The following is a 25,462-nucleotide window of genomic DNA, read 5'->3' as shown; positions in this document are numbered from 1 at the left end:
TAATTGGACTGTGATGACTTTGCTCACTGCTTGATTGCAGACCAATGGCAGGTTTGGGCAACAGTTTTGACTTTCAAGTTAGACTGAGCACAATTTATGGCATATTGCAGCATAAAGTTTTATATTCCCAATGAGGAATATCTTTTATATTTCATGGAATTAAACTGTTTTATACTTGACAACTTGGGTCCAAAGGTTGCTTCTGACCTGAACAAAGCAATGTTTAATAGAAAAAGTTAATTTTTTCCCCCCCCACCACAAAGGTTTTCCCCATCGGTTTTTAATTATCATTACAACTGCAATACAGCCTCAAAGTGTTGTGTTCAGAACATTCTTTTTATGTCACCAATTTTATTTCAAATTTGTGCATCACACCTGAGCTATCATGTGTCATTCAAACTTCAATTACCATTTCAAATTATGTGATCAGAGAAATAATTGAACCTTTCATTCCTGAATGGATGTTATACAGTTGCATCAAGACCATTGGATATTAATCTCGGTTAGGAATTCAGTCCATCAGGTACTCCCTACTAGGAGGCTTGCAGCAGAATTGTGGTGCCTCACTAGACAGAGAGGGGAGACTTGGCAAAGAGACCAGTGATGGAAGCTGGCACCTGTATTTTCAGATACACGTTCCATGCACCATTGAGTTAACAAGGACGCAGGTTTATAAAAAATATAAAATATGGCAATGTCATTATTCTAGCTGCATTTAAAACAAAACTAAAGTATCTATTGCTGGAAGCCAACTTGGAAAACAAAGCAGAATAACCAAAGCAATAAACTAAGAAAAATATTATTGCCAGCAAGCCAAGTACAAACTGAAAATAAAAGAATAGAAACTTTGTTCTCATTGCAGTACTTCAGTTCACCAACTTGTTAATTCTTTACATATGGATAGTGACAGCACAAACCATGAAAACAAGCACGTTTAAAAAAGCTCATCTGAAGAACAATGAGAAGTAACAGCATTGAACATTCCCTGAATGTTAAAAATTTAACAAAATCTCCAGCATCATTGGTGACTTGTATTACAAATGGAATGCACGTGGGGAGAAGACATGCCCACCAGATGACAGCCATGGGCTAATGATTCCACCAAAACCCTGACGAGCTTTTCCTTTTGTTTACAAATCAATTGCACACTTTGAAGTTTATATGAAGCCCACAAATTCAAGTTAGAGTCTGTGCCTCCAACAGAAGCTTTAAACAGCAACAAAATAAGAGATACACAAGCCTTAACAACAGTTTGCATAAAAGACTCACCAAATTCAACTTGCCAATCTTTACTAGTTCCTCCCCATCGAGAGTAGTTTCCTTCATGTGGATTGTAATGGAAAAAACTGAGTGGGAACGACTGAAAGAAAGTTTGTAAACTGAAAGTTAAACACAAGATGATGCTCTTCACTTCTTTTAAGGAAGTTTAGAACTACTTATTGCCTTAGCAGCTCTCTCTGGAATACATGACCTTTGATCATTCAATTTGGCTGTTGTAACAGTAAGAAAGCAGTTTGTTGTGAAAAATATTAAGGTATAGTACAGCTTTCAGCCTAGTCCTTGAACACTTTCCAAACAACCGACCCTCAAAATTCAGCAACACAAAGCAAAAAGCCAAAAAATTTGAAATTGATAAAATTTCTGAAATATATCCAATCATATTGTGTTAGCAAATTGACAATTACCTATTGCAAGATCTCCTCTACCTGCATAAGTGTTTTGTGTGTATAATTTACTCTTAGAAACTTCAGACAAGACACAATCATCCATACCTTGAGTACGCATTCATCAGAGTTGCTGCAGTTGTCCTCTTTGCTGCTCCCCTCTCCAGAATTTGATAAACTTCATCTTTATTATGGACGGAAATTTCTTCGAGTCCTTTGATGATAACTCCCCTCTAACATGTCGGGTGGGGGGGGGGTGGGGTGGGGGGGAGGAGGAGGGAAGGAGGGAGGGAAGGGGGGAGAAAAATAAATTTTCACCAAGGCCTACATTCTAGAGCGAATAGCAATCTATTTAGATCATAAGGTTGTTGCAAATTTGGTAACATTTGCACACTTTAATTAATAAAATCAATACCTTGTTGCGGGGATCATCAAACATCTGCAGCCTCTCATTAACATCTGATATAGGGCTCAAAAGGTCAAACAGCTCTTCATTATAAATTTCCAACAAAGAAACTTTCACAGAGAACTCAGCACCTTGTGATGCCAACCTCTCAAAAATCTGATGCAGTGTGCGTGGAATAATTCCAGCCAGGGGATCCTACAGAGAGGCAAAAATCCTTTAATGACAAAGGGATTGATAAAAGATACTATTCACAGTTTTTAAAAATTTTACATAACACATTTCACCTTCTCAGACAATGCTCTAAAGCAAATGTAGTACTTCTGATGTGTGAAAACTGTTATAATGTTAGAGCCACTCTTCGAAAATAATCCAAAAAAATCTTATTTCAACAAATTACAGATTCATGTCCTTATAAAAGTGATTTCAGGAAATGAGGCAGTAGACCGTGAATGACACTGCAACGTTCATTCATCAACAGCTCGATTTTAATAGTTTATCCACAAAATCTCTTAAAATATTTTTTCCTGTGGATCAACAAGCTATTAGTTTTCTGGAATGGAAAAGCAGAAATGCTCAAATAGGTCATACAGTCTGAGCACATCAGCAACATGCATCGGGTCGAAACGAAAGGCTATAGTTTTAAAGCTACAATATCTTGCACTTCAAATGGCAAAACTCCAGCAACAAATCTTCAAATAGGTGGAAATTTGACCCTTAAATAACCTGGCACCACCATGCCTTGAACTCACGTAGTGTGCCTCAAAAGTAATTTTGAGCATAGTGAAGCCTCATTAACAAAACAAATAATCAGATTACTACCGAAGACCTCTCCCCATGCCCAGTAAATTAGCAGTTTTAGTACAAACAAGGCACTGGACATTGGCAAAAAGACAACTTACACATTTCAAATCTTCACTTTTGCTCTATTCTTCATCGTATGGGAACTGTTTCAACTCTCGTCCACTTGATAATTTTGAATGTGTGTGTTCTGCAACTGGTTGTCACTTTCCTACATCAGTGACTGCACTTAAGCACTTCATTAGCAGTAAAATACTTGAGATTGTTGGGGTTGTGAAAGACACTTTAAAAAGGCAAGTTTTCTATCTTGTAATAATTTATACAATATTTATTCTTGCATTCATAAGAAAATGTCCAAAATTTAAATCTATTTGTTTGCTAAGAATTTGGCTGCATTTTATTCCAATGAGGCCAGTTTTAACTTTGACCATGTTGACTTCATTAATTCTGTCAATCACCATCACTGCTTCAGCCAGGGAGAAACAAAGTGAACTGCATGGATATTAATTTACAAATAAATAATTGTTGGTAATGGTTTTACCAAAAGTAACAGAATTTCAAATGACCAGCTTTTTTCCAACCAAAAGGAACAGAGGAATAAGCTGCAAAAAAAAACTAACCATTATTGGGATCTATAACCAATGTGTCACTTACTTCTTCCCAGGTGTATTGTTCCTTTTGTGATCTTTCACCTTCCATTGTAAAGGTTTTTCCAGTACCAGTTTGTCCATACCTGAGCCAAATTTAACAAAGAAGAGGTTTGTTTAGGTGCAGCCACAACTGTAAAGCAGGAACAAACATTCAGAACATGTGCAGTGATTAATCTCCAGATCACAAACTCTGTAGAGGTCTCAGCTTTCAGCTAGTTGAGCTGACCTCAGTTGGAGCAACAGTAGACATGCTATGCTGGGTACCCAATCTGCAACGTCAGGAAGGGAAGAGTTGGCAAGGATTCCCTGCTGAAGACAGGATTGAGCTGGGTTATGTCGTTTCCAATTATCTACTCAATCAAGCAAAAAGCAAATGAAAACTGAAGCTTTTGAATGGAGGGGTTTTCTGGTGCCAAGCAAGTAGCAGCTTTGGAAAGGAAAAGAAGAGATTGCCTTGGTCAGTTTCCTGGTACTCTTATTGGCAAACATCATCTGTAATCACCTTTAACTGGCTGATGATTAGTCAACAAACAAAGTAAATTTTTATTGGTCACTTCTACAATCTGGTGGATTCTTGAGGTCCAAGCCTGAAATGCGCAAGAAACGAGATCTTTGCTCGTTTCAAAACTTTGAACATGAATTTATGACAGGTAGCTGAGCAACAGGAAAAATGACATCAAAATCTTGTACAAAATCATTTTGTTTGAGATTTTCGAAGACTGACTAAAAATGAACAAGCTAGTGGGAAAATAAATGTGCCCGAGAGACAACGACCAAAGCAGACAAAATTGATTTCATTATTTCTATCGATATTGAAAAATGATTCAACTTACGCAAAAATGGTACAATTGTATCCCATGATTACTTCATCCAGGATGGGGTATACCACACTTTTGTATACATCGATTTGTTTTGCAGAAGGCCCAAAAACCTGGAAATAAAAAAATGTTGTTAAGCATTCACTCATGGGTATTTTCTTGATTTGCATTTTGCAACACACACCAATGTTCTTACCATGTCGAACGTATACTTTTTTGGTGCCTTTTCACCTCCTGGGCCAGCAGAACGTATAGTAACTTCTTTCTTTATGGTGTCACAATCAACCACACTGGTGGAGTTTGACTTCCGCTCTGCTAAACTGAATGGTCTGTGGAAAACAACACATGCCACTCAACATTTTAAAGTCTGCAGTGGCAAAGTTTCTTAGAAAGAAATGCAGAAAACTTTCATTTAATGTAGTTCAATTCATAGGACATACAATCTCAATGTCAGATCTCGGACAGGAGGACTGCTAATTCTATCATACAATAGCTAACACAGAACACTGAAGTAAAATGCTGAGAGACATGGACTGAATTTCATCTCTGGTTATTAAACTCAGTGACGTAACAAAAAATTTCTGCTAAGAAATGACAGCAAAACAAATGAGAACTTTCAACTCATAAGCAAGAAGTCTAAAAACTTAAAAATTAAAGCTCTCGGGAGTTTCCAATAAATATAAAATCATGCCTATTAGTGTTTCCTGAAGAAAGTCTATTTTTCTTTCTCAGTTAGGTTTGAAATAGCATTTTTACGCATCTCCTCTCCCATGTTTAAAATTAACTGCAGAAATTAATGCTTGCTAAGCGAGATCAGACTGAAGGGCAAGCAGAGAGCATCAAACAGAACAAAGAAAGCAGATAACACACAAGACGGTAGTTCAAAATTGGAAAAAAAATTAGAATGAAATGGAAGACCCCTTTTCAGAAGGGCCAATTTACATGTAACGTTAATATTAGTTAATCAGGTGAAATTAAACATTTTACATATTTCATCCTATATTTCGTGGCAAAAATGTAGTTGTCCAATGAAGCTAGAAAGATAAACACAAAGTCGATATCTTGAAGGTCACAAGTGCCCAAACTGCTGTGAAAATCTGACCCTCAGATTGTAGGCAACTTTGTGCTACTTGAACTTAAGTTTCCTAATTGCAGGCTGACAAATGTATAAAGAACTGTATGTTAACATTTGTTGCTTCATTGCAAAGAGAAGAAACCATTCACTTACAGCTTTATCAACAATACTCGTAAGGCTTCTCCACTTCCACCAGGCTCCAATTCCCCACAGATTTCTTTTCACAACTCACAAAAGGACATGGACTTAGATTTTCAGATAAATTTATTTTAAACGTGTTATCAATAAACATCCGAAAGACACCTACTTACACTGCAGCATGTTGTGGGTAAAGTATCCTTTGGTCATGGTTGAGTTCATGCACAGAACACTCTAGACTATTCACAGTCCAAATACCAATGCAGAGTTTCAATCCTTCTTTGATAAAGGACGTACATTGAAGCAGGTTCACTGGATGGCAGATACTTTGACGCATATTAATCCTCGCTAGTCCAGAAGCACAAATTCCTATTGCAGACTCTGTTGCTTAATTGAATTGGCTTCAGTTCAGCACAAACTAGGAGTCAGACCTGAGTCACACTCATTTAGATGACTAACTAAGCCACAAGTTTGCTTTTCCAGGCAACAGAAGTAGCAAAACACAAGACATCTTTCTCAGGAGTTGCCAATACAATAAGCACCCTTTCTTTTAAAAGAAATGAAAGCTTTAAAAGTTCTTTCCTTTGAGAACTCAGGTCTCACTACATAAAATTTGTAACACAAGATGTTTGTTTCCATTACCTGCATCGTACAACCACTTGTATGTTCTTGCCCTTTTCTTCTTTTTTGCTTGAAGAGTTTGGAACTGACATTTTTAGTTTTGGTTGACAAGAGGACCTGTATGAGAGAAAGATTTATATTAACAATTTCTCATGTGGTTCACATACAGTAGAAAACTGTGCTGTTTCCAAGCTTGGGCAAGTTTTCTTCATGCACGAGTTACCAAAACAATTTATCCAGAGTATTACTTTTCAAAACACTAGATGAGACAAAAGAACATGTCCCTTTGGAGTTATTTTCAGTCTTTGCCTCTTCTAACAGAAGTATTGCAGAGGGTTTGTAGGTTGGGTAGAGAAACTACCTCATCCCGAGTGAGGAAATAGTTGGGGGGGGGAGGTGCGGTCCAAAGCCAAAGCCATCTATTTAAAAATTAGATTGCATTCAGTTAAGAAGAAAATCAGGGGCTACTTCTGCCACTCATAGGGAGGATACTATAAAACTGGAGAGGGTGCAGAAAAGAATTACAAGGATGTTACTGGAACTGGCAAGTGAGTTACAAGGAGAAGCTGGAACTTTATTTTCCAAACTGGAGTTTAGGAAATTGAGGGGTGATCTTATAGATGTTTATAAAATCATGAGGGCATAATTAAGGTGACTAGCAAAGGTCTTTTCCCTAGGCTAGGGGAGTTCAAAGCTAGGGGGGCATAATTTTAAGGTTAGAGGAGAAGATTTAAAAAGGGTCCTGAGGGACAACATTTTCACACGGGGATGGCTCGTATGTGGAATGAGCTGCCAGAGAAAGAGGTAGATGTAGGCCATAGAATCATAGAATCCCGAGTGTGGAAGCAGGCCATTGCTCCCAACAAGTCCACGCTGCCCCTCCGAAGAGCATCCCACCCAGGCCCATTCTCCGACTGCTGCAATTCCCAGGTCTAACCCACCTAACCTAAACATCCCTGGACACTATGGGCAATTTAGCATGGCCAATCCACCTACCCTGCACATCTTTGGACTGTGGGAGGAAGCCAGAGAAAACCCACGTAGACATGGGAAGAACGTGCAAACTCTAGAGAGTTGGCCGAGGGTGGGATTGAACCCGGGTCCCTTGTGCTGGGAGGCAGCAGTGCTAACCAACAAGCCACAATGCCACCCATAAAGTTACGTTTAAGTATATTTGGATAGGTAAATGAACAGGAAAGTTTGAGAAGGGTTTGGGCCAAGTGCAGGCAAATAGGACTAATTTTGTTTGGGAAACTTGCTCGGCATGGACAAGTTGGACTGAAGGGTCTTTTTCCATGCTGCATGGCTCTATAAACCTGGAGCGCTCTGATCTGATAGACTGCAGACTCTGGGACACGGAGGAGATTTTAGGATGGAGATAAGACTCTCTTAGACAAGGGATTAGAATCAAAGGCAGCCAAATAGAATTGAGAGCAGGTCAGCCATGATGTATCTTATTCATGGAACAGACCATGAACGGTTACAGGAAAGATAAGCAGAAAAGCACAAACAAAGATATACAAACGGAGGCAGAACAAATCAAAAATTGATGGCGTTCAGTGTCACTGATAAGACCAGCAAGTATTCATTAATGGCAACAGATCTGCATTTTATTCAGTCACTAGTTGGACAAGGGGAACAATGATAAAACCATTATGTATTATTTCAACCAACATGAACAAAGACTTTCGGGAACACCCCAACTTGCTGATGACAATTTTTAGCAGCTCGGAATAACCGTGAAATAAATCATGACAAGGATGACTTTATGGATTTTAAAAAGTCACTCATAGGATACGGGCAATGGCGTGTGCAGACATTTGCAAATCTTACAGTCTTTTAGCCTCAGCTGGAGCATCCAAAGTTGGTTACCATAATTTAGCAGGGACATGAAGGCATATAAAAAAATTGCCATGAATGGTTCACATTGGTTTCAAGAATAGATTGAAGAAAGTGGGTTTCATCTGCTCATAAAGGACTAAGAGAAGATTCACAAAGGTATTTAAAATGGTAATCAGATTGGACACAATCCCCATTGGAAGGATCAGGAACTCAAGGACCCAGTTTAAACAGTAGACAGCAAAAATTAAGGCAACACAGAGCAAAGCTTTTTTTGGCAACAAGTTGTTAGGATAGATCACACAGCCTCCTTCAGCGCTGTAAGCATTCTATGATTTGATATTCCAATAATTTGAGCAAATAGTTTCTTCTGAATTTTCTGTTGATTAGAATAGTCACATTTGTATCCCCTACCTGTGGACTGTCCCACGTGGAATATATATATTGGCTAGTGAAGGTAAAGTTACAGGCCATACAGTCACTCTGTGATTAGAACAGAGACAACCAGTGATGGCTTAATCTGGGGGTCACCACACCTATGGCAAAGGGAGAGATTGAGAAAGAGAATTCTTCATGGTACATTGGAAATTGATCCCATACTGTTAGCATCACTCTACATCACACACCAGCTGACCAGCCAACTGACCTAACTGACCCACCCCACAATCCCACCGCCCAGCAGTGACTTTACCAGCCAAAATCTTCCATAATCAAACTTAGGTCAACTCTCTTGGCTTTCATTTTTCAAGAAGAGTCAATTCTGGACTTTTCAGTTGTTTTTGACGTCAATGTTTTTAGTTCTGACATTTTGCTGAAGAGATTTACAGAATATCAACATGAAATGGTTAAATGTCAAAATAATTCCAAATTGCAAAGTTGAACTGACTGGAACACAAGTAGTCTCTGGAATGAAAGCTCAGAAGTTTGAGGACAGTAAACATTGGTGACAGAAATGTCATTGTGGCCAAAGATTAGGGGCAACTTTAAGGACTTTGAGGAAATAAACAAACAATCTCTAAGCTCTATTTTGCCTGCTACTGGTGAACAGGAAGCAGCAATTGGGAAGAATAGAAAATGTTAGAAAATCACTGCTGGTGAGGCAACATTTGTGTGAAGAGCAAATGCCGTGTCTGGTTCTAGCTCTTTTTAAACAGGTGACAGCACCTCTTATAGAACCTTCTAAAGCTTATAATCATTATATACATCAAAACCCCTGCTCAATTCCACCCCATAGCCTCAATTCTCATTGCTTCCCCATTACACTTCCTGCTATCCATTCCAGAGGCAAGTCAAGAGCAAAGGAAACATTTCCAGGCCTCAACTGTGGAAGTGGGTTTTCATATGCCACTGCCCAACGGAGCCCTGTGTTGGGTTTTCTTTAATGACTTTTCATTTAATGCAGGCAGCGGTCATTGCATCTTGGCATTTACAGGAAGTGCTACCCCTAATGTTGTGACAAACAAAACATCTGCCTCATAATAAAGGCAGATCTGAAAAGTCACTGGATTTGGAACATCCAAAAGATAAGGCTGAAGCATTTATAACAATCTTCAGCCAGAACAGCCAAGTGGATGATCCATCTCAGCTTCCTCCAGGGGTCTCCAGTATCAGATGCTAGTCTTCAGCTGATTCATTCACTCTGCATAATATCAAGAATGGGCCAAAAGGCCTCTTTCTACGCTGACATCTACAACACTGACATCTACCCAACATTACCCAGATATATCCCGTACACAAAAAGCAGGAAAAAAAACAACTATTGAGGGTGCCATGACGTGCTACCAAGTGCCATCTATTCAGCAATTATCCACTCACTGACAGTAGTTTCAGTTCTTCCAGGTTCACTCAGTTCACAAACTCAGTATATGTTAGTTCAAACTTGGACAGAAGAGCTGAATTCCAGAGGTTAGGTGGAGTTCCTCGACATCAAGGCCGCATTTCACCAAGAGTGGTGTCAAGAAACCCTAGTAAAACTACAGTCAATGGTTGGAGGTAGATCCGGCATACAGGAAGAAAGTAGTGGTCATTGGTCAGTCATCTCAGTTCCAAGACATATCCACACGCATTTCTCAAAGTCATGCCAAAGGCCCAAACAGCCTCAGCTACCTCAATGACACTCAACATCAAAGATCAGAAGTGGGGATGCTTGCCAATTGATTGCACAACGTTCAGTGCCATTCAGGACATCCTCACATCTTGGGTGGTTTAAAAAGTGGCAAGTGACATTCACACTGTCCAAATACCAGGCAACAACCATCTCCAATAAGCAACAAACTAAGCACTGCCCCTGACAGTCAATAACATTACCATCACTGAATGCCCCACTGCTAACATCCTGGGGGTTACCATTGAGCAGAAACTCAACTGGACTAGCCATACGAATACAGTAGCTCAAGGACAGGTCAGAGGCTCAAAGACCTGCAGCAAGTAATTCAAATCCTGGCTGCCCAAAGCCTGTCCATCAAAAAGGAGAAAGATTAGGAATGTCAAGGAATGCTCTTCATGTGCGTAGAGGAGTGTAATTCCAACAATACTCAAGAAGCTTGACACCATCCAGTAGAACACAAAACAGCCCACTTAGTTGGCAACAATATCCACAAACCTCATTGACTCAGTAGAGCACCATCTCACGTCTACTGCAGTTCTCCCAGTATTTAATATTATTTATCTGCAAAGCACTGTGGGACATTTGCTGGTTGTGAAAGGCTCTGAAGCCAAGTTTTTTTTTGACAACCACTCAACCCAGCATTTATTTGGATGAAATTTCTTTGAACACTTAAGAAAATAAGAACTAGGAGCAGGAGCAGGCCAGCTGACCCCTCGAGCCTGCCCCACCATTTAATAAGATCATGCTGATCTTTGAGATTAAGCTCCACTTACCCGACCACTCACCAGAACCCTTAACTCCTTTACTGTTCAAAAATTTATCTAGCCTTGCCTGAAAACATTCAGTGAGGTAGTTTCAGCTGCTTCACTGGGCTGGGAATGCCACAGATTCACAATCCTTTGTGTGAAGTAGTTCCTCCTGACCTCAGTCCTACATCCGCTTCCCTTTATTTTGAGGCGATGCCCTCTAGTCCTAGTTTCACCTGCTAGGCCTCCACCTTATCTATTAATAAGATCTCCCCTCATTCTTCTGAATTCCAATGAGTATAATCCCAGCGTACTCAGTCTCTCCTCATAATCCAACCCTCCCAACTCTGGAATCAATCGAATGAACCTCCTTTGCGCCCCCTCCAGTGCTAGCATATCTCTTCTCAAGTAAGGGGACCAAAACTGCACACAGTACTCCAAGTGTGGCCTCACCAGGTCCCAATACAGCTGCAGCATAGCCTCCCTGTTTTTAAACTTCATCCCTCGAGCAATGGCAGACAAAATTCCATTTGCCTTTTTAATCACCTGCTGCACCTGCAATCCTACTTTTAGTGATTCATGCACAAGGACACCCAAGTCCCTTTGCACAGCAGCGTACTGCAATTTTTACCCTTTAAAGCATGGCCCATTTTGCTGTTAGTCCTTTGTACCCCATCTGCACATCTCCACTCGCAGACCACCCATATCCCTCCACAGACTTTCAGTGTCTTCTGCACACTTTGCTCTACCACTCACCTTAGTGTCATCTGCAAATTTTGACACACCGCACTTAGTCCCCAACTCCAAATCATCTATGTAAATTGTAAACAATTGCGGCCCCAACACTGATCCCTGAAGCACACCACTAGCCACTGACCACCAAACAGAAAAACACACATTTACCCCTACTCTTTGCTTTCTACTGGTCAACCAATTCTCTACCCATGCCAATACATTACCTGTAAGACCGTGCAACTTTATCTTATGTTCCTCTGAGATGGACAAAAATTGTACTTTTTTAGTTAATTTAAACAATTTCACTGTAACAGTATAATGCAAACAAATCTACCAAATCTTACTGTAGACACAAAATACCTTCATTTTAACACTAATTCTAGCATGCATAACCAAACAATTTAATCCCATACTTATTTATCAGGTTCTTTTGAATTTGGGAGGTTTTGGCAAAGATCTCAAGTGCTAGACATGTTACAAATCAGATATTCAACATTTGCAACTATGAACCTCCGACAATGTTGGGTTCCATTTCCACATTTCATCATGGCCTGAAAGTTGTGTATTTTTAGACGACAAGATACAGAAGCAGAATTAGGCCATTTGGGCCATTGACTCTATTCCACTATGCAATCTGGCTGATGTGTCTCAATCCTTTCTTACCTTTTCTCTGTAACACTTGATCTTCTGAGTAATCAAGAACCATCTGTCTTAAATACACTCGGGTAGCCTGACCTCCAAAGGCTCATGTGGCAATGAGTTCCTCAGGTTCGCCACCCTTAAGAAATTCTGCCTCATCTCAGTTTGAAGATCCTCCCTTCACTCTAAGGCTGTGCGTCCCTGTCTCTCCTACACCTTCGTTCTATCCAGGCCTCAGTGTTCTACAAGTTTCAAATTAAATCCTCCTTTGTCCTTCTACACCCCATCAAGTACAGAACCAAAGTTGCCAACCGCTCTTCATGTGACAAGGCATTCACTCCTGGATCATTCTTGTAAACCTCCTCTGGACCATTTCCAACAATAGCATGTCCTTCCCTAGATACAGGGCACAAAACTACTCAATATTCCAAATGTAGTCTTATTCAGCCTCAGCATTACATCTCTCTTCTTGTATTCCAGCTCTCCTGAAATAAATACTGATACTATATTTGCCTTCCTGACTGCCAACTGAACCTACATGTTAGCCTTAAGAAAATCCTGAACTAGGACTCCCAAGTCTCTGTGCTTCAGATAGCCAAAACATTTCCTCCCTCAAATAGAAAGTAGTCCATGCCTCTGCTATTCCTATCAAAATGGATAATCTGACACTTTCCCACATTGTATTGCATCTGCCACTTCTTTACCCACTCTCCTAACTCGTCCAAGTCCTTCTGCAATCTTCCCACTTCCTCAGTGCCACTGTTGCTCAACTACTTTTGTGTAATTGCAAGTTTAACAACGATGTCCTTGGTTTATTCACCCAAATCATTAATGCACAACATGAATCGTTGGGATCCAAACAATTACCCCTGCGAACCCCCACTACTTACTCACTGCCATCTTGAAAAGGACTACTTTACTCCTATGCTCTGCCTTTGATCAGTCAGCCAATCCTCTACCCATGCCAGTAACTTGCCCCTAACACCATGGGTTCTTAACTTATTTAGCAGTCTCCTGTGAATCATCTTATCAAGAGTGTTCTGGAAATCCAAATATACCACCAGCTCTCCTTTTTCTAATTTGCTCGTTACCTCCTTAAAGAATTCTAACATTTGTCAGACATGATCCCCTCTGGATAAAACCAGGCTGTTTTTACCATGCATTTCTATTAATCTGCAATCTCATCATTAACAATGGTCTGTAAAATCTCACTAACAATCAAGTTCAGGCTAACCAATCTATAATTTCCTGTCTTCTATCTCCTTCCCTTCTTAAACAGGGGTGTTACATTAGCCATTTTCCAGTCCTGTGGCACCCCCTGACTTCAGTGATTTCTGAAAGATCACCAGTGTCTCCACAATCTCCAGATACCATCTCTATATGTCTGGGATGTAGTCTATCTGGTCCAAGTGATTTCTCCATTTTCTTTTTGAAAAGAACTACATAATTAAAATCTTTATAAAAAAGAGGAGTTAGCCTAAGCTAAACCAGATACACATGCATGCAGTTAAGTTCCACTTGAAAGACACTGATTTAAACAACGTCTCAAACAACAGTCCTCTGAAACAACTATGTAGGTAACAATTTCCTACTGTACTTAAAAAATGTCGTGATTTTTTACTAATTCAGTTTTCATTCGTTGCACTGAAACAAAAACTATGCTTGAAACGCTAAGTTTCAAACAAAGACAAATGCTAGTTACGAATATGTAAAATCTCAGGTAGGTTGGGTGCAGATTCTGACAGACTAGGTAACAAAAAGAAAGCCCACTTCTCAGCGAATTATCAAAACTTCGTTTGAAACATTTCACTATAAAGCGATTTCCCCCGAAGTTTTTGTTAAAACGGAAGCCCGTCACTTTGGGGAGAAGGGAAAACAAATGTTGCTGCCAAATTTAAAAATCCTTTGCGACCCTGGCAGAGATAATTTGTCCGGACAGGAAGTTTTTCAACAACAACAACGGGAAATTTATCTTTCACAGCCTCAGAAGATCTTTAAAATCAAACTGGAACGAAGATTATGGGGAAGTCAAGGCGGGCGATGAACATTTCCCACAAAAGCCAGACTCCGGCCTTTAACAGATGCAAACTTCATCAAGAGACAATTTTTAAAAAATCTATCACTTCTAGTGAATCAAATCAGATAAATCTGGCGCTATTAATTTACAAATTAATCGCAGTTCTGGCTATGAACAAGTTCAATTCAGCACAAAAGGCGGCCACATAGAGTCTCCACCGACCATTTCAGCCCAGGGAGGCTTCTCATCTAATCGTTTTAAGACACAGACTGGAATCAATCTTACCAAAACTGACGAAAAGTAGGCGAATCGTATTTTCTGAAAATCTATTGGTATGATTTCCTATCGACTCCGATTACTGCAGACCCCCCGATTCAAAGCCCGAACGCCAGCAAGCAGCCTGCGGCCGCTCTCAACTACACATTTAAAAAGTGCGCTTCCGCGAACATCATCCAATCAGAACAGGCCAATGCCACCTCGCGTCTTTCCGATTGGTTAGTGACCGTTTGATGCGTGGTGTTTGCCGGGAGTGTTGGTACAGTGGCTGTGACGAGAGGAAGGTCTGAGGTGTAACGGTGGCCATGGCGATGAGGGAATAGTTCCCGGATGTAGGGTGTTTCTATTTCCATGTTTTGTGTGTGTTTCAGAGCAAAGAAAATGGCTTCAAAGTTAAATCTTATAATGTGGGAATTAGGCTTTAAAAGTCGAGAGTCTAATCTCGTTTTTAATATCTTTTAAATTTATAGAATACAATTTAATGTATTCTTCATGTTTTTGATGGGACCTCAGCAGTAAATGTGGGTTGACTTCTTCAACAAAGGGAGGATTTGTATTAAATTCAGGGATGTAGGTAGTAGACAAGTGAACATTGGTTACAAAGGTAAAACATGTCACGTACGGACATAACCAGAAGGTAAAGAACATTTGTACAACAATTTTAACGTAGGAAACATTTCCACACTTTTTTGAGGTATGATCAAACAAAAGTGAACACGTAGCAAAAGAGGGATATGTTATGAGTAGGAAGTCAGACACTTCTTCAAGAGAAGATGAGAAAACTATGAAGTAGGGGCCTGGTAGAACATAACTGTTGTAATTCAGTCAGATCTTTGTAATGATATGTACTGTCTTGAAGCTTGCAATTTCAAAATTGCAACGTTGAACTCCATTTAGGATCCTGACGTCCAACTTTGGGAGCCCAAGACTAAAGGATAATCAAGGCCTTGAAATGATTTAAACACGTTTGTAAGATTTGTGTTTTATTCTTTTATGGGATCTAATGTTTCTGGTAAGACCAATTTATATTTGAGATAGTGGCCATGAGCTACCTTTTTGAATTGCTGTTGGCTGTCTGGAGTAGTAATAAGTGTGGTGCTGTAGGACACTAGTTCCAGGATTTTGATGCAGTGACAAAAAAACTACAACATAGCTGCAAGTCAGGGATGGTGTTTGTCTTGGAGGGGAACTTGCAGGCAGTAGCCAGCCCTGTCTTCAGTGCTAGTCTTTATACGTTGAAGTTTTAGTTTGAGTCGGTATGGTCAAAGGAGTTACTGTGCTACATTTATGCAGATGGTGCAAACTTGTCAATGTACATCAGTGGTAAAGGGAGCGAATGTTGAAGATGGTGGATAAGTTGCATTCAAGAAGATTACTTTGTCCTGAATAGGGCTGAGCTTTGTGATTGTTGGAGCTGTACACATCCAGGTGAGTGGAGAGTATTCCTGGTTTGTGCCTTGTAAATTTTAGACAAGCTTGGAAGTGAATTGCACACTGCAGAATCTGACACTTTCCCACTTTATATGGTTGGTTCATTTTCTGGTCATTGATAACCCTGTAAGATGTTGACTTTGGGGGATTCAACAATGATAATGCTGTTGACTGTGAAAAATTATCTGCCTTGTTGGAAATGTCCATTGCTTGCTACCTGTGTCATGTGAGTGCTTTCCTTCTTAGTCAGGCCAACTTGATGGTTCTGGTCATGGGTGCTGAGATGGCAGAAAAAGTCCAATGTGTGAAATGCAGAGTCTGCCACATGCAGAGTAGTAGCTGTTTGTTGGTTTCTGTAATCTCTCCAATGCCTCAACTTCACTTTTGCATGTTTCTGAGAAAGTTCCCATGCCTTTTCAAATGAATCTTCTCTGTTTTTATTCGGTTTTTTAACTCTTCATGGATATTTTAAGGACATGGTTTAAGCATTTCTATTGTCCTCCTGGAAGTCGCCTGCTTTCAATGAAGGGTTATGGTGATAAGGCAGGAAATTGGAGTTGAGGACTGTCAGGTCAGTCATGATCTCTTTGAATGGCAAAGCAGACTGAGTGGGCCACATAAACTACTGCAGCTAGTTTTGGTGGTCCAGTATCAAGCATGTACGTGTGTGAACGACATGTCATGCCCTATTGCCAGTGCTTCAATACTAAGCAGTCTGCTTTGGACAGGACTCTGCTTTCATTTGCTTTTCTGACCACTAGATATATAGGGTATACATTGTGAATGCTCTTTGTCACTTATTAGCCCGACCTGTCTGTTCTCCATCTTTCTGCATAAAGACGTAGATAGCTGTCACATCGGGATGCCAAAATACGAAGTCTGTTGATGAATTGAAAGGTAATGTGTGCGCAATGTGTAGTATAGTGGAATTTTATCGAGTAATCTGAAGATTGTGGAAGGATAGATATGGGAGGCCAGCCTGGAGAATGTTGGAAAAGTCAAATATTGAAGTTGCAATGGAATAGATGCAAATTTGTACAGGATATAATTCTTTTGATTGTGATTTGCTTTCAAGATATGTGTGTGGATGTCAGGTAAGATGAGCCATATAAATTCTGATGCCTCTCACATTGAGCTAGACTCACAGATGAATTAATATAACCTAGAATTAGCTATCTATGACTACCTGATGGCCACGGAATTGTAAACCAGTAGAAGTCAACATTTTCAGCGGTGGACTTCAGAAAATAGGAAAAATAAAACAAAACAATAGGCCCACTTCTTACAGACAAAAGGGGTGGCCATGGGTACCTGCATGGGCCCAAGCTATGCCTGCCTCTTGGTAGGATGGGTGGAACAATCTCTCTTGCGAAGCTGCGCTGGCCCTGTCCCCCACCTCTTCCTCCGTTACATTGATGACTGTATCAGTGGCACCTAATGCTCCCATGAGGAGCTCGAACAGTTCATCCACTTCACTAACACCTTCCACCCCAACCTTAAGTTCACCTGAACCATTTCTGATACTTCTTTTTCCTTCCAGGACTTCTCGGTTTCCATCTCTGTTTTGCAACTACCTGGAAACTGATATCATTTTCAAGCCTGCCAACTCCCACAACAACCTAGGATGCATCTCTTCTCCCCCACCTTCCTGCAAAAATGCCATCCGCTATTCCCAATTCCTTTGCCTCCGCCACATCTGCTCCCAAGATGAGGCATTCGACTCCCAGACATCCCAGATATCCTCATTTTTCAAGGACTGCAACTTCCCCTCCATAGTGGTCGAAAACACCCTCGACTGTGTATCTCGCAATTCCTGCAACTCATCCCTCACACCACCTCCCCGCAATAACAACAAAAACAGAATGCCCCTCATCCTCAAGTACCATCCCACCAACCTCCGGATCCAACGCATCATCCTCTGATATTTCCACCGTCTGCAATCTCATCCCACTACGAAAGACATTTTTCCCTCCCCACTCTTATCTGCCTTCCAGAGGGACCACTCACTCTGTGGCACCCTGGTCCGCTCCACACTCCCAACCACCCCTGGCACTTTTCCCTGCAACCACAGCAAGTGCTACACCTGCCCCTACACCTCACCCCCATCCCAGGCCCTAAGAAGACCTTCCACATTTAGCAGACATTCACCTGCACATCTGCTAATGTGGTATACTGTATCCGCTGTTCCCATTGTGGCCTCCCCTACATTGGGGAAACTAAGCGGAGGCTTGGAGACTGCTTTGTGAAATGCCTACGCTCAGTTCACGACAAACAACTGCACCTCCCAGTCATGAACCATTTCAACTCCCCCTCCCACTCCTTGAATGACATGTCCATCCTGGGCCTCCTGCAGTGCCACGACGATGCCACCCGAAGGTTGCAAGAACAGCACCTCATTCCACTTGGGAACCCTGCAGCCCAATGGTATTAATGTGGACTTCACAAGCTTCAAAATCTCCCCTCTCCCTACCACATCCCAAAACCAGCCTAGCTCGTCCCCGCCTCCCTAACCTGTCCTTCCTCCCACCTGAAGTCCCACCCTTATCTCCCTACCAGCCTCCTCCCAACTCCTGAACCTGTCCGTACTTCTTGGACTGACCTATCCCCACTCTGACTCCCACCTACACTCACCATTACTGGCTCCACCCCTGCCTCTTTGACCTGTCTGTCTCCTCTCCACCTGTTTGCTCCTTTATCCAACTTCCATCTGCCTCCCCCTCTTTCTCTATTTATTTCAGAAACGCCTCCCCCTCGCCCATTTCTGAAGAAGGGTCCAGACCCAAAACGTCAGCTTTCCTGCTCCTCTGATGCTGCATGGCCTGCTGTGGTCATCCAGTTCCATGCCTTGTTATCTCAAATTCTCAGCATCAGCAGTTCCCACTATCTCTAAAACAATAGGCAATTGTGCAAAGCTGAACAGGAGCACTTATTAAAAAGGAGTTTTTAAAAAGGAATGGATTCTCAAAAAGCACAATCTGCTGTTACTTCTGTGACAGACCGCAAAAGGAAGACACAACACAGCCAAACACACTAATCACCCTACCGTATGTCAGAGACATATCAGAGGTGGCCACAAGACTACTCAGACTCCTAGGCATCAGGGTTGTAAACAAAGCAACAACTACGCTGTGACAGCTACTGACAAATGTAAAGGCTCCCATACCCACAACCAACAAACTAACAATATATATAATGCCATGCAAGGACTGAGAGAGACGTTACATAGGCCAAACTGGAAGAAAACTGATAATAAGGATTTACAAACACCAACTACCCAGCAAGAGACATGACATGTTGTTACTGGTCTCAATACAAATGGACAAAGAATGACACACATTCGACTGGGACAACAGTTCCATAAAAGCACAAACCAAACAGACATGTCAGAGAATTCATGGAGATCTGGTATTCCAAATGGAACTCCATCAACAAACACATTGAACTGGACCCGATATATAAACCGCTGAGATACAGAACCAGAAGTGATGCCATCCGCACCAGCAAACCGAGGCATATAAACAACAAATGGGACAGAACGCCAATACTTAACCCAAGGTGCACTGATGATGTTATCTCGCAGTGTGACAAAACGTTTGCAATCAAACCGGCTCAGCTAGCAAGCCTACAACTTCGAACTGACCTCACTAGAAGCAGCAAATTACAAATGAAATTGACAAATCTATTTTACAAGTAACACAAAAAAAAGCCCATGGCTCTGGACAACTTCACTAATTTGAAATTTTATCTAGATTCATGACCACCTTTCCATGAATGGATTGAAGGAGTTCATGCTTCGGGGAAATAGTCACTGACCCTGGCTACGAGGCACTTTCAGGAGCTGCATCCATGTTCAGTAAAGAAGTAGAGTTAACTAGCTACCTTATGCTGGTTGACAATGGGCTTATAGTTGATTCCTCATTATTCAAAGTTTCTTTTGGGGCAACTTATCCTTTTTTGTAAACTTATTCATGGGATATGGGTGTTTCTGGCTGGATTAGCATTTACTGCCCGTCCTGCTTTGCCTTGCTAGAGCTGCCTAAATTGCTGCAGTTTATTCGGCTTAACTAAACTAATGGTGTTGTTAAGGGGAAAGTTTTAGGTCCAAAGACTTAGTTGAGCTGGGTGGTCTAACTGCCATCATTCTTTTTTCTGACCTTCCTAGTGGTTGATACAACCAAATTATTTGCAGCACCATTTAGAATAGAATAGTCATTTACTGCCACTTGGACTTTTTAACAAAAAAAAGGCAAAAGTGTTTAAGTCACCATACCGCTGCACTTAAGCTATTTTCTAATAATTAAAAAAAATGACAGCAAAGTCCGTCTTAGTACAATTTCCAGCTCCTGGGTTCGGGAATAGACAGTACAGCTGCAGGATCACCATGTGCAGCCTGAATACCGGGCTGGAAGCCGCCGCTGAAGCAGGCCATCCGCGACAGGCTGTCACCGATCCTGGGAAGGAAGATGTCGCAAAAGCCACCCAAAGAATTTATTCTAGTGGGCAGTTAAGAATCGAGCATATTGCAGTGAGTCTGGGTCAAATGTAGGCCAGAAAAGGTAGGGATTAAATTCTATCTGCTACTGATCTGCCCATCTAACCAATCTATTTATATTCTCCTGTAACCTAATACCCCCCTTCACACCGTTGAGCGAACAGCCAATCTTTGCCATCTGCAAACTTAACTTTCCACTATCCCCCCGCCCACATTCTCGTCTGTATTGTTTATGAATATCACAAACAATAAGGAACCAAGCACTACTGCTCATATGCCAATGCATACCAGTTCCAGTCATGTAAACAGCCTTTTACTACCAACGGAAGCCAATTTTGGATGCTATGTGCCACGATACTCTGGATCCCATGAACTTTTACCTTCTTTATTAGTTTCCCACATGGGATCTTGTCAAAGGCCTTGCCTGGCTTAGCAAACGTTTATCTCTCACCCAAGAAAGGGTCAATCAAAACCAATTACCTGATTGTTGTTATACCTCTGATGGAGGGAGATTGTTGTGTGCAAATTGGCTGCCATATTTCCTAATGAAAATTACTACACTTCAAAAAGTACTTCACTAGTTGTAAAGCACTTTGAGATGTCCAATGATCACAGAGAGCTTTTTGAGCTCTTTCTAACATCAGACAAGTTCAGATATGGGCAGTAGTGTTTTGGATGCCATATAATTTTAGATAACTAGGTGGGCTGGTAGTGCATTGGAATAGTCAAGCCGAAAAGTCATAAAGGAATGATGAGGGATTGAACACCAAATGAACTGAATAAATGGGTGGACATTGCTTAATTATAGGAAACACAATGTTTTTTAAACCATCTGAGTTGCTTTAAAACATTTAATTTCTTCCTTTCACAGAAAAAATTCCTACTTCTGGTTTTCATTCCCCTCACCAGATTCTAAATATTTAAACAAACTGGCTTGCAGGTTAATGTGACCATTTTACAAGTTATTGCTTCTGTGCGCTAGATAGAAATCGGTTTGATTCTAATGGAGATTTCCATGTCTGAAGGCTTTAACTGTTTGCGCAAAGCTGTTATCAACCTGTCGCTTTTGGAGAGAATGAGAAGATTCTCTTTGCTGAAGTTGATCTGACAAACTGAATCTAGAAATAAGTTTGCCATTATCACTGATGTATTTCAAAGTACAGGCCAAGATATCAGCTCATTTGCTGCGGTTCATTTATTTTTCAATGCACCGTACACATCTTTAACTTGCTTGGGAATACCCAATTCAGGACAGAAGAGATGCTATTGCATGGACATTCCCTTGTCCTTAAATTGCTCACAGGAATGATACAGTTAAAAAATGGAATTCCCAAAGTGGATTTTTCAGGCTAATACTTAAGTTGTTCATAGATGTATTAATGTAATACGTGTTTGAACTCCACCAGGACAGCTTCCCTCAGCTTAGTCTGTGCCAACTGATCCTTAACCTGTTTCCCAAACATCTTGGGCCAGTGAGTGGCCGGGGACTGGCTTCTGGCACGGGTATCCCTCCGACACCCAGACACTGCAGGTCCTTGCCACCATGGCTTTCACCTCCTACTCCACTATGGTAGCAATTGGTAATGATTGGTGCGAAATGAATGTTAGCTCCCAGTCATATAGCCTGATCTCCACTTGTCTCAGGCTGTGAAAGCAGCACTAGGTATAATTTGAATATTAAGATTTGACTCCAACTTTGAATTTTTTTTCATCTGTTATTTTACAAAATAATATGTTTTAAAATTTATTTTATGCAAATCTTATACGAGTTCAGTATTTCAGTTTTAGATGTAACAGACTCTTCTCCATGTTCGTGATACACAATGATGTCCACTGAGGATCTAAATGTTCTGTGGCATTGTTATTACAGTTTTGGTAAGCAAAAACTGAAGGTTCATTACACAGTGATTCTGTGACGTTGCCTATTGTACAGAATATACTGTGTAGTCTGAGACATTATGAACATGCAAAAAGAATGGCTTTTTGTAGTATATTATGCAAGCTCAAATATTGTTTGATTGGAAACAAATTTTTAGGGGTCAGTGGGCATTATTCAGATCGGAGAATGGTTAGAAGTATTGTACGCTAAACGCCAGTTTTGGGTGCTCTCTTTTCTCAGTTTGGACTTGGGGCAGGGGAAATGGGGAATGAAGCACAAAAAATTGCTGAGACCACAAATTCAGGGTTTACTTGTCAGCACAGCAAACTGTGAGGCACCTGAGAAGGACATAAACAGGTTGGGTGAATGGACAAATAGATGGCAATGTAAATTAACGTGGAGGTAAAGAGAAGTAAAGAAAAAGTAGAGGTAAAGGTGAACAAAACAGTGATCTCGCACTGTAAAAGTATAAACCTTTAGTTAGAATGAGAAGTGATCTAATTGATGCAGGCAGGTGAATGCCCTTTAAAAGAAATTTAAAATACCAATAACATGTCTGACTTTATAATTAGAGCCCAAGTGTACCAGATTAAAGAATTACTGATAAATTTGTACAAGGTAATGATTAAACCACTGTTAGTATGGTGTAGTTCTGGATACTGTATTTTAGAAGAATTTTAAAACATAGTAAGTGTGCACCATTGACTGGTGAGGATGATGTCAGGGCCAGAAAACTATACCAGATTATATAGGATATACTTAGGATACAGGCATGTTGACCCTGAGCAAAAATGGTTAAGACAAGATTTAATTGAGTTGTTAGGGAGCTTACAGGGATAAAGAGAAAGTTTATTGTATTCAGGTAGGCAATCAATGATAAGGGGTTATCAATTTAAAGTTATCAGAAAGAGAGTGAGAAGAGGGGATGGAAGCCATTTACTTACTGGAAGGTTTGCTTGAGGAGGTCACCGAAGCAGAAAGAGCAGAGTGGATTAAACATAAACTGGAAGATTATTTAAATATATGAATGCCTTGTGCTATTGTAAGGCAACATGATTAATCTTAATAAATGTGGAGGTGGAAAAACACAGCAGGCCAGAGAGCATCCAAGGAGTAGGAAAAGGACCGAAATGTTGACTTTGCTGTCTGACCTGCTGTGCTTTCCAGCTCCACATTTATTGACTCTAGCTTGCAGCATCTGCACTCCTTACTGCCTCCAAGTGACTAATCTTAAATTGCTGTAGGAAATATCTGGCCTTAAAAAAAAGCCAAGTGAGGTTACTGTGTGATTGACAACATAAATAACGATAGCAGGAGTAGGTCATGCAGTCCTTGAGTTTGTTCCATCAGTCAGGAGGATCATGGGTAAACTTTGTTACCAGCTTCATTTTTTAATTGACATAACTTAATATTCAAGGTTTCCTTTTACATCTAAAAATCTACAGATTGCAAACTTGGATATGCTCACTGACTGAGCATCTGCAAACTTCAGGAGTAGAGAATGACAAAAATTCACAAGTTTCTGAGTGCAGAACTTTTCATCTGAAGCCTAAAGGTCTGACTCCTTCCTTTTTGTGAGACTGAGAACACCTCTCCCGTTCTAGATTTTCATAACCAGGAAAGCAGCCAATTTGCCCAGCTTCAATGAGATTACCTTCCACTCTTCTAAAATCTAGGGGATATAAACTAATTATAGTTAATCTGTTTCAGAGATATTAGGAACTACAGATGCTGAAGAATCTGAGATAACAAGGTGTAGAGCTGGATGAGCACAGCAGGCCAAGTAGCATTAGAGGAGCAGGAAAGGTGACATTTTGGGCCTAGACCTTTCATCAGAAATGGGGGAGGGGAAGGGTGTTTTGAAACAAATAGGGAGAGAAGGGGAGGCGGATAGAAGATGGATAGAGGAGAAGATAGGTGGAGAGGAGACAGACAGGTCAAAGGAGGGGGATGGAGCCAGTAAAGACGAGAGTAGGTGGGAAGTTAGGGAGGGGATAAGTCAGTCCAGGGAGGATGGACAGGTCAAGGGGGCAGGATGAGGCTAGTAGGTAGGAGATGAGGGTGGGGCTTGAGGTGGGAGGACGGAATAGGTGGGAGGAATGACAGGTAGGGAGGTGGGGACAAGCTGGGCTGGTTTTGGGATGTGGTAGTGGGAGGGGATATTCCGCAGGGTTCCCAAGCGGAATATAAGTTGCTGTTCCTGCAACCTTTCGCTGGCATAGTTATGGCAGTGCAGGAGACCCAGGATGGACATGTCGCTTGAGGAATGGGAGGGGGAGTTGAAATGGTTCGCAACTGGGAGATGCAGTTGTTTAGTGCAAACCGAGCGTAGGTGTTTCACAGAGCAGTTCCCAAGCCTCCATTTGGTTTCCCCAATGTAGAGGAGGCCACAACGGGAACAGCGGACATAGTATACCACATTATGTGCTGTAGCTGTATGATGTGGAAGCTGGCTGATCCCATTGTGAACAGCAGCAACCACACCTGCAGCAAGTGTTGGTTGCTGGAAGAACTCCGGATCAGAGTAAATGATCTGGAAAATGAGCTTCAAACTCTGCAGCACATCCAGGAGGGCGAGAGTTACCTGGACACTTTGTTTCAGGAGGCAGTCACACCCGGTAGATTAAATAACTCAAATTCAAAAAGTGTTCAGGGACAAGGTGTGACTGTAAGTGAGGCAGGTAGGGGGATTCTGAGTTCAGGAGTGCAGGAGCCTCAGCCCTTGACCTTGACCTTGACCAACAGGTATGAGATTCTTGCTCCCTGTGCGGATGAGGGAAAGGACTGTGGACAGGATGAGCCAGCTGACCACTGCACCGTGGTGCAGAAGGCCATTCAAGCGGGGTGGGGGAAGCAAAAAGACAGGTAGTTGTTATAGGGGATTCTGTTATTAGGGGGACAGATAGTATCCTATGCAAGCCAGATCGGGAGTCCTGCAAGGTGTGTTGCCTGCCCGGTGCCAGGGTGCAGGACATCTCCAACCGGCTTGAAAGAATACTGGAGTGGGAGGGGGTGGATCCAGTTGTTGTGGTCCACATTGGGACTAACAACATTGGCAAAGCTCGGGTAGAGGACCTGTTCAGGGATTATGAAGCACTAGGAAAGAAATTGAAGTACAGGTCCTCAAGGGT

At 41.3% G+C, this 25,462-nt stretch overlaps 2 protein-coding genes across 2 annotated transcripts in view; one reads left to right on the top strand and one right to left on the bottom strand.

Annotated features, from left to right (window-relative positions):
• Positions 1-14,662, bottom strand: part of kif11 (kinesin family member 11) — a 39,600-nt gene extending 24,938 nt beyond the window's left edge. Inside the window, exons 1-8 of the mRNA XM_048551515.2 lie at positions 14,539-14,662; positions 6,192-6,287; positions 4,533-4,665; positions 4,352-4,449; positions 3,523-3,601; positions 2,080-2,265; positions 1,773-1,897; positions 1,270-1,360 (exon numbers count right to left, since the gene is read on the bottom strand). Coding sequence (XP_048407472.1) covers positions 1,270-1,360; positions 1,773-1,897; positions 2,080-2,265; positions 3,523-3,601; positions 4,352-4,449; positions 4,533-4,665; positions 6,192-6,262 — 783 coding nt within the window. The 5' untranslated portion in view covers positions 6,263-6,287; positions 14,539-14,662. The remainder of the gene's footprint in view (positions 1-1,269; positions 1,361-1,772; positions 1,898-2,079; positions 2,266-3,522; positions 3,602-4,351; positions 4,450-4,532; positions 4,666-6,191; positions 6,288-14,538) is intronic.
• Positions 14,663-15,102: 440 nt separating this feature from the next.
• Positions 15,103-25,462, top strand: part of ide (insulin-degrading enzyme) — a 142,951-nt gene continuing 132,591 nt past the window's right edge. The window contains 1 exon segment of the mRNA XM_059653122.1: positions 15,103-15,166. Within this exon segment, the coding sequence (XP_059509105.1) occupies positions 15,141-15,166 (26 nt within the window). The 5' untranslated portion in view covers positions 15,103-15,140.

This window comes from Stegostoma tigrinum, chromosome 20 (assembly GCF_030684315.1).
Source record: "Stegostoma tigrinum isolate sSteTig4 chromosome 20, sSteTig4.hap1, whole genome shotgun sequence".
Taxonomy (NCBI): domain Eukaryota; kingdom Metazoa; phylum Chordata; class Chondrichthyes; order Orectolobiformes; family Stegostomatidae; genus Stegostoma; species Stegostoma tigrinum.
Note: the sequence above shows the minus strand (reverse complement) of the source record. Positions and strands in the feature narration are given on the sequence as shown.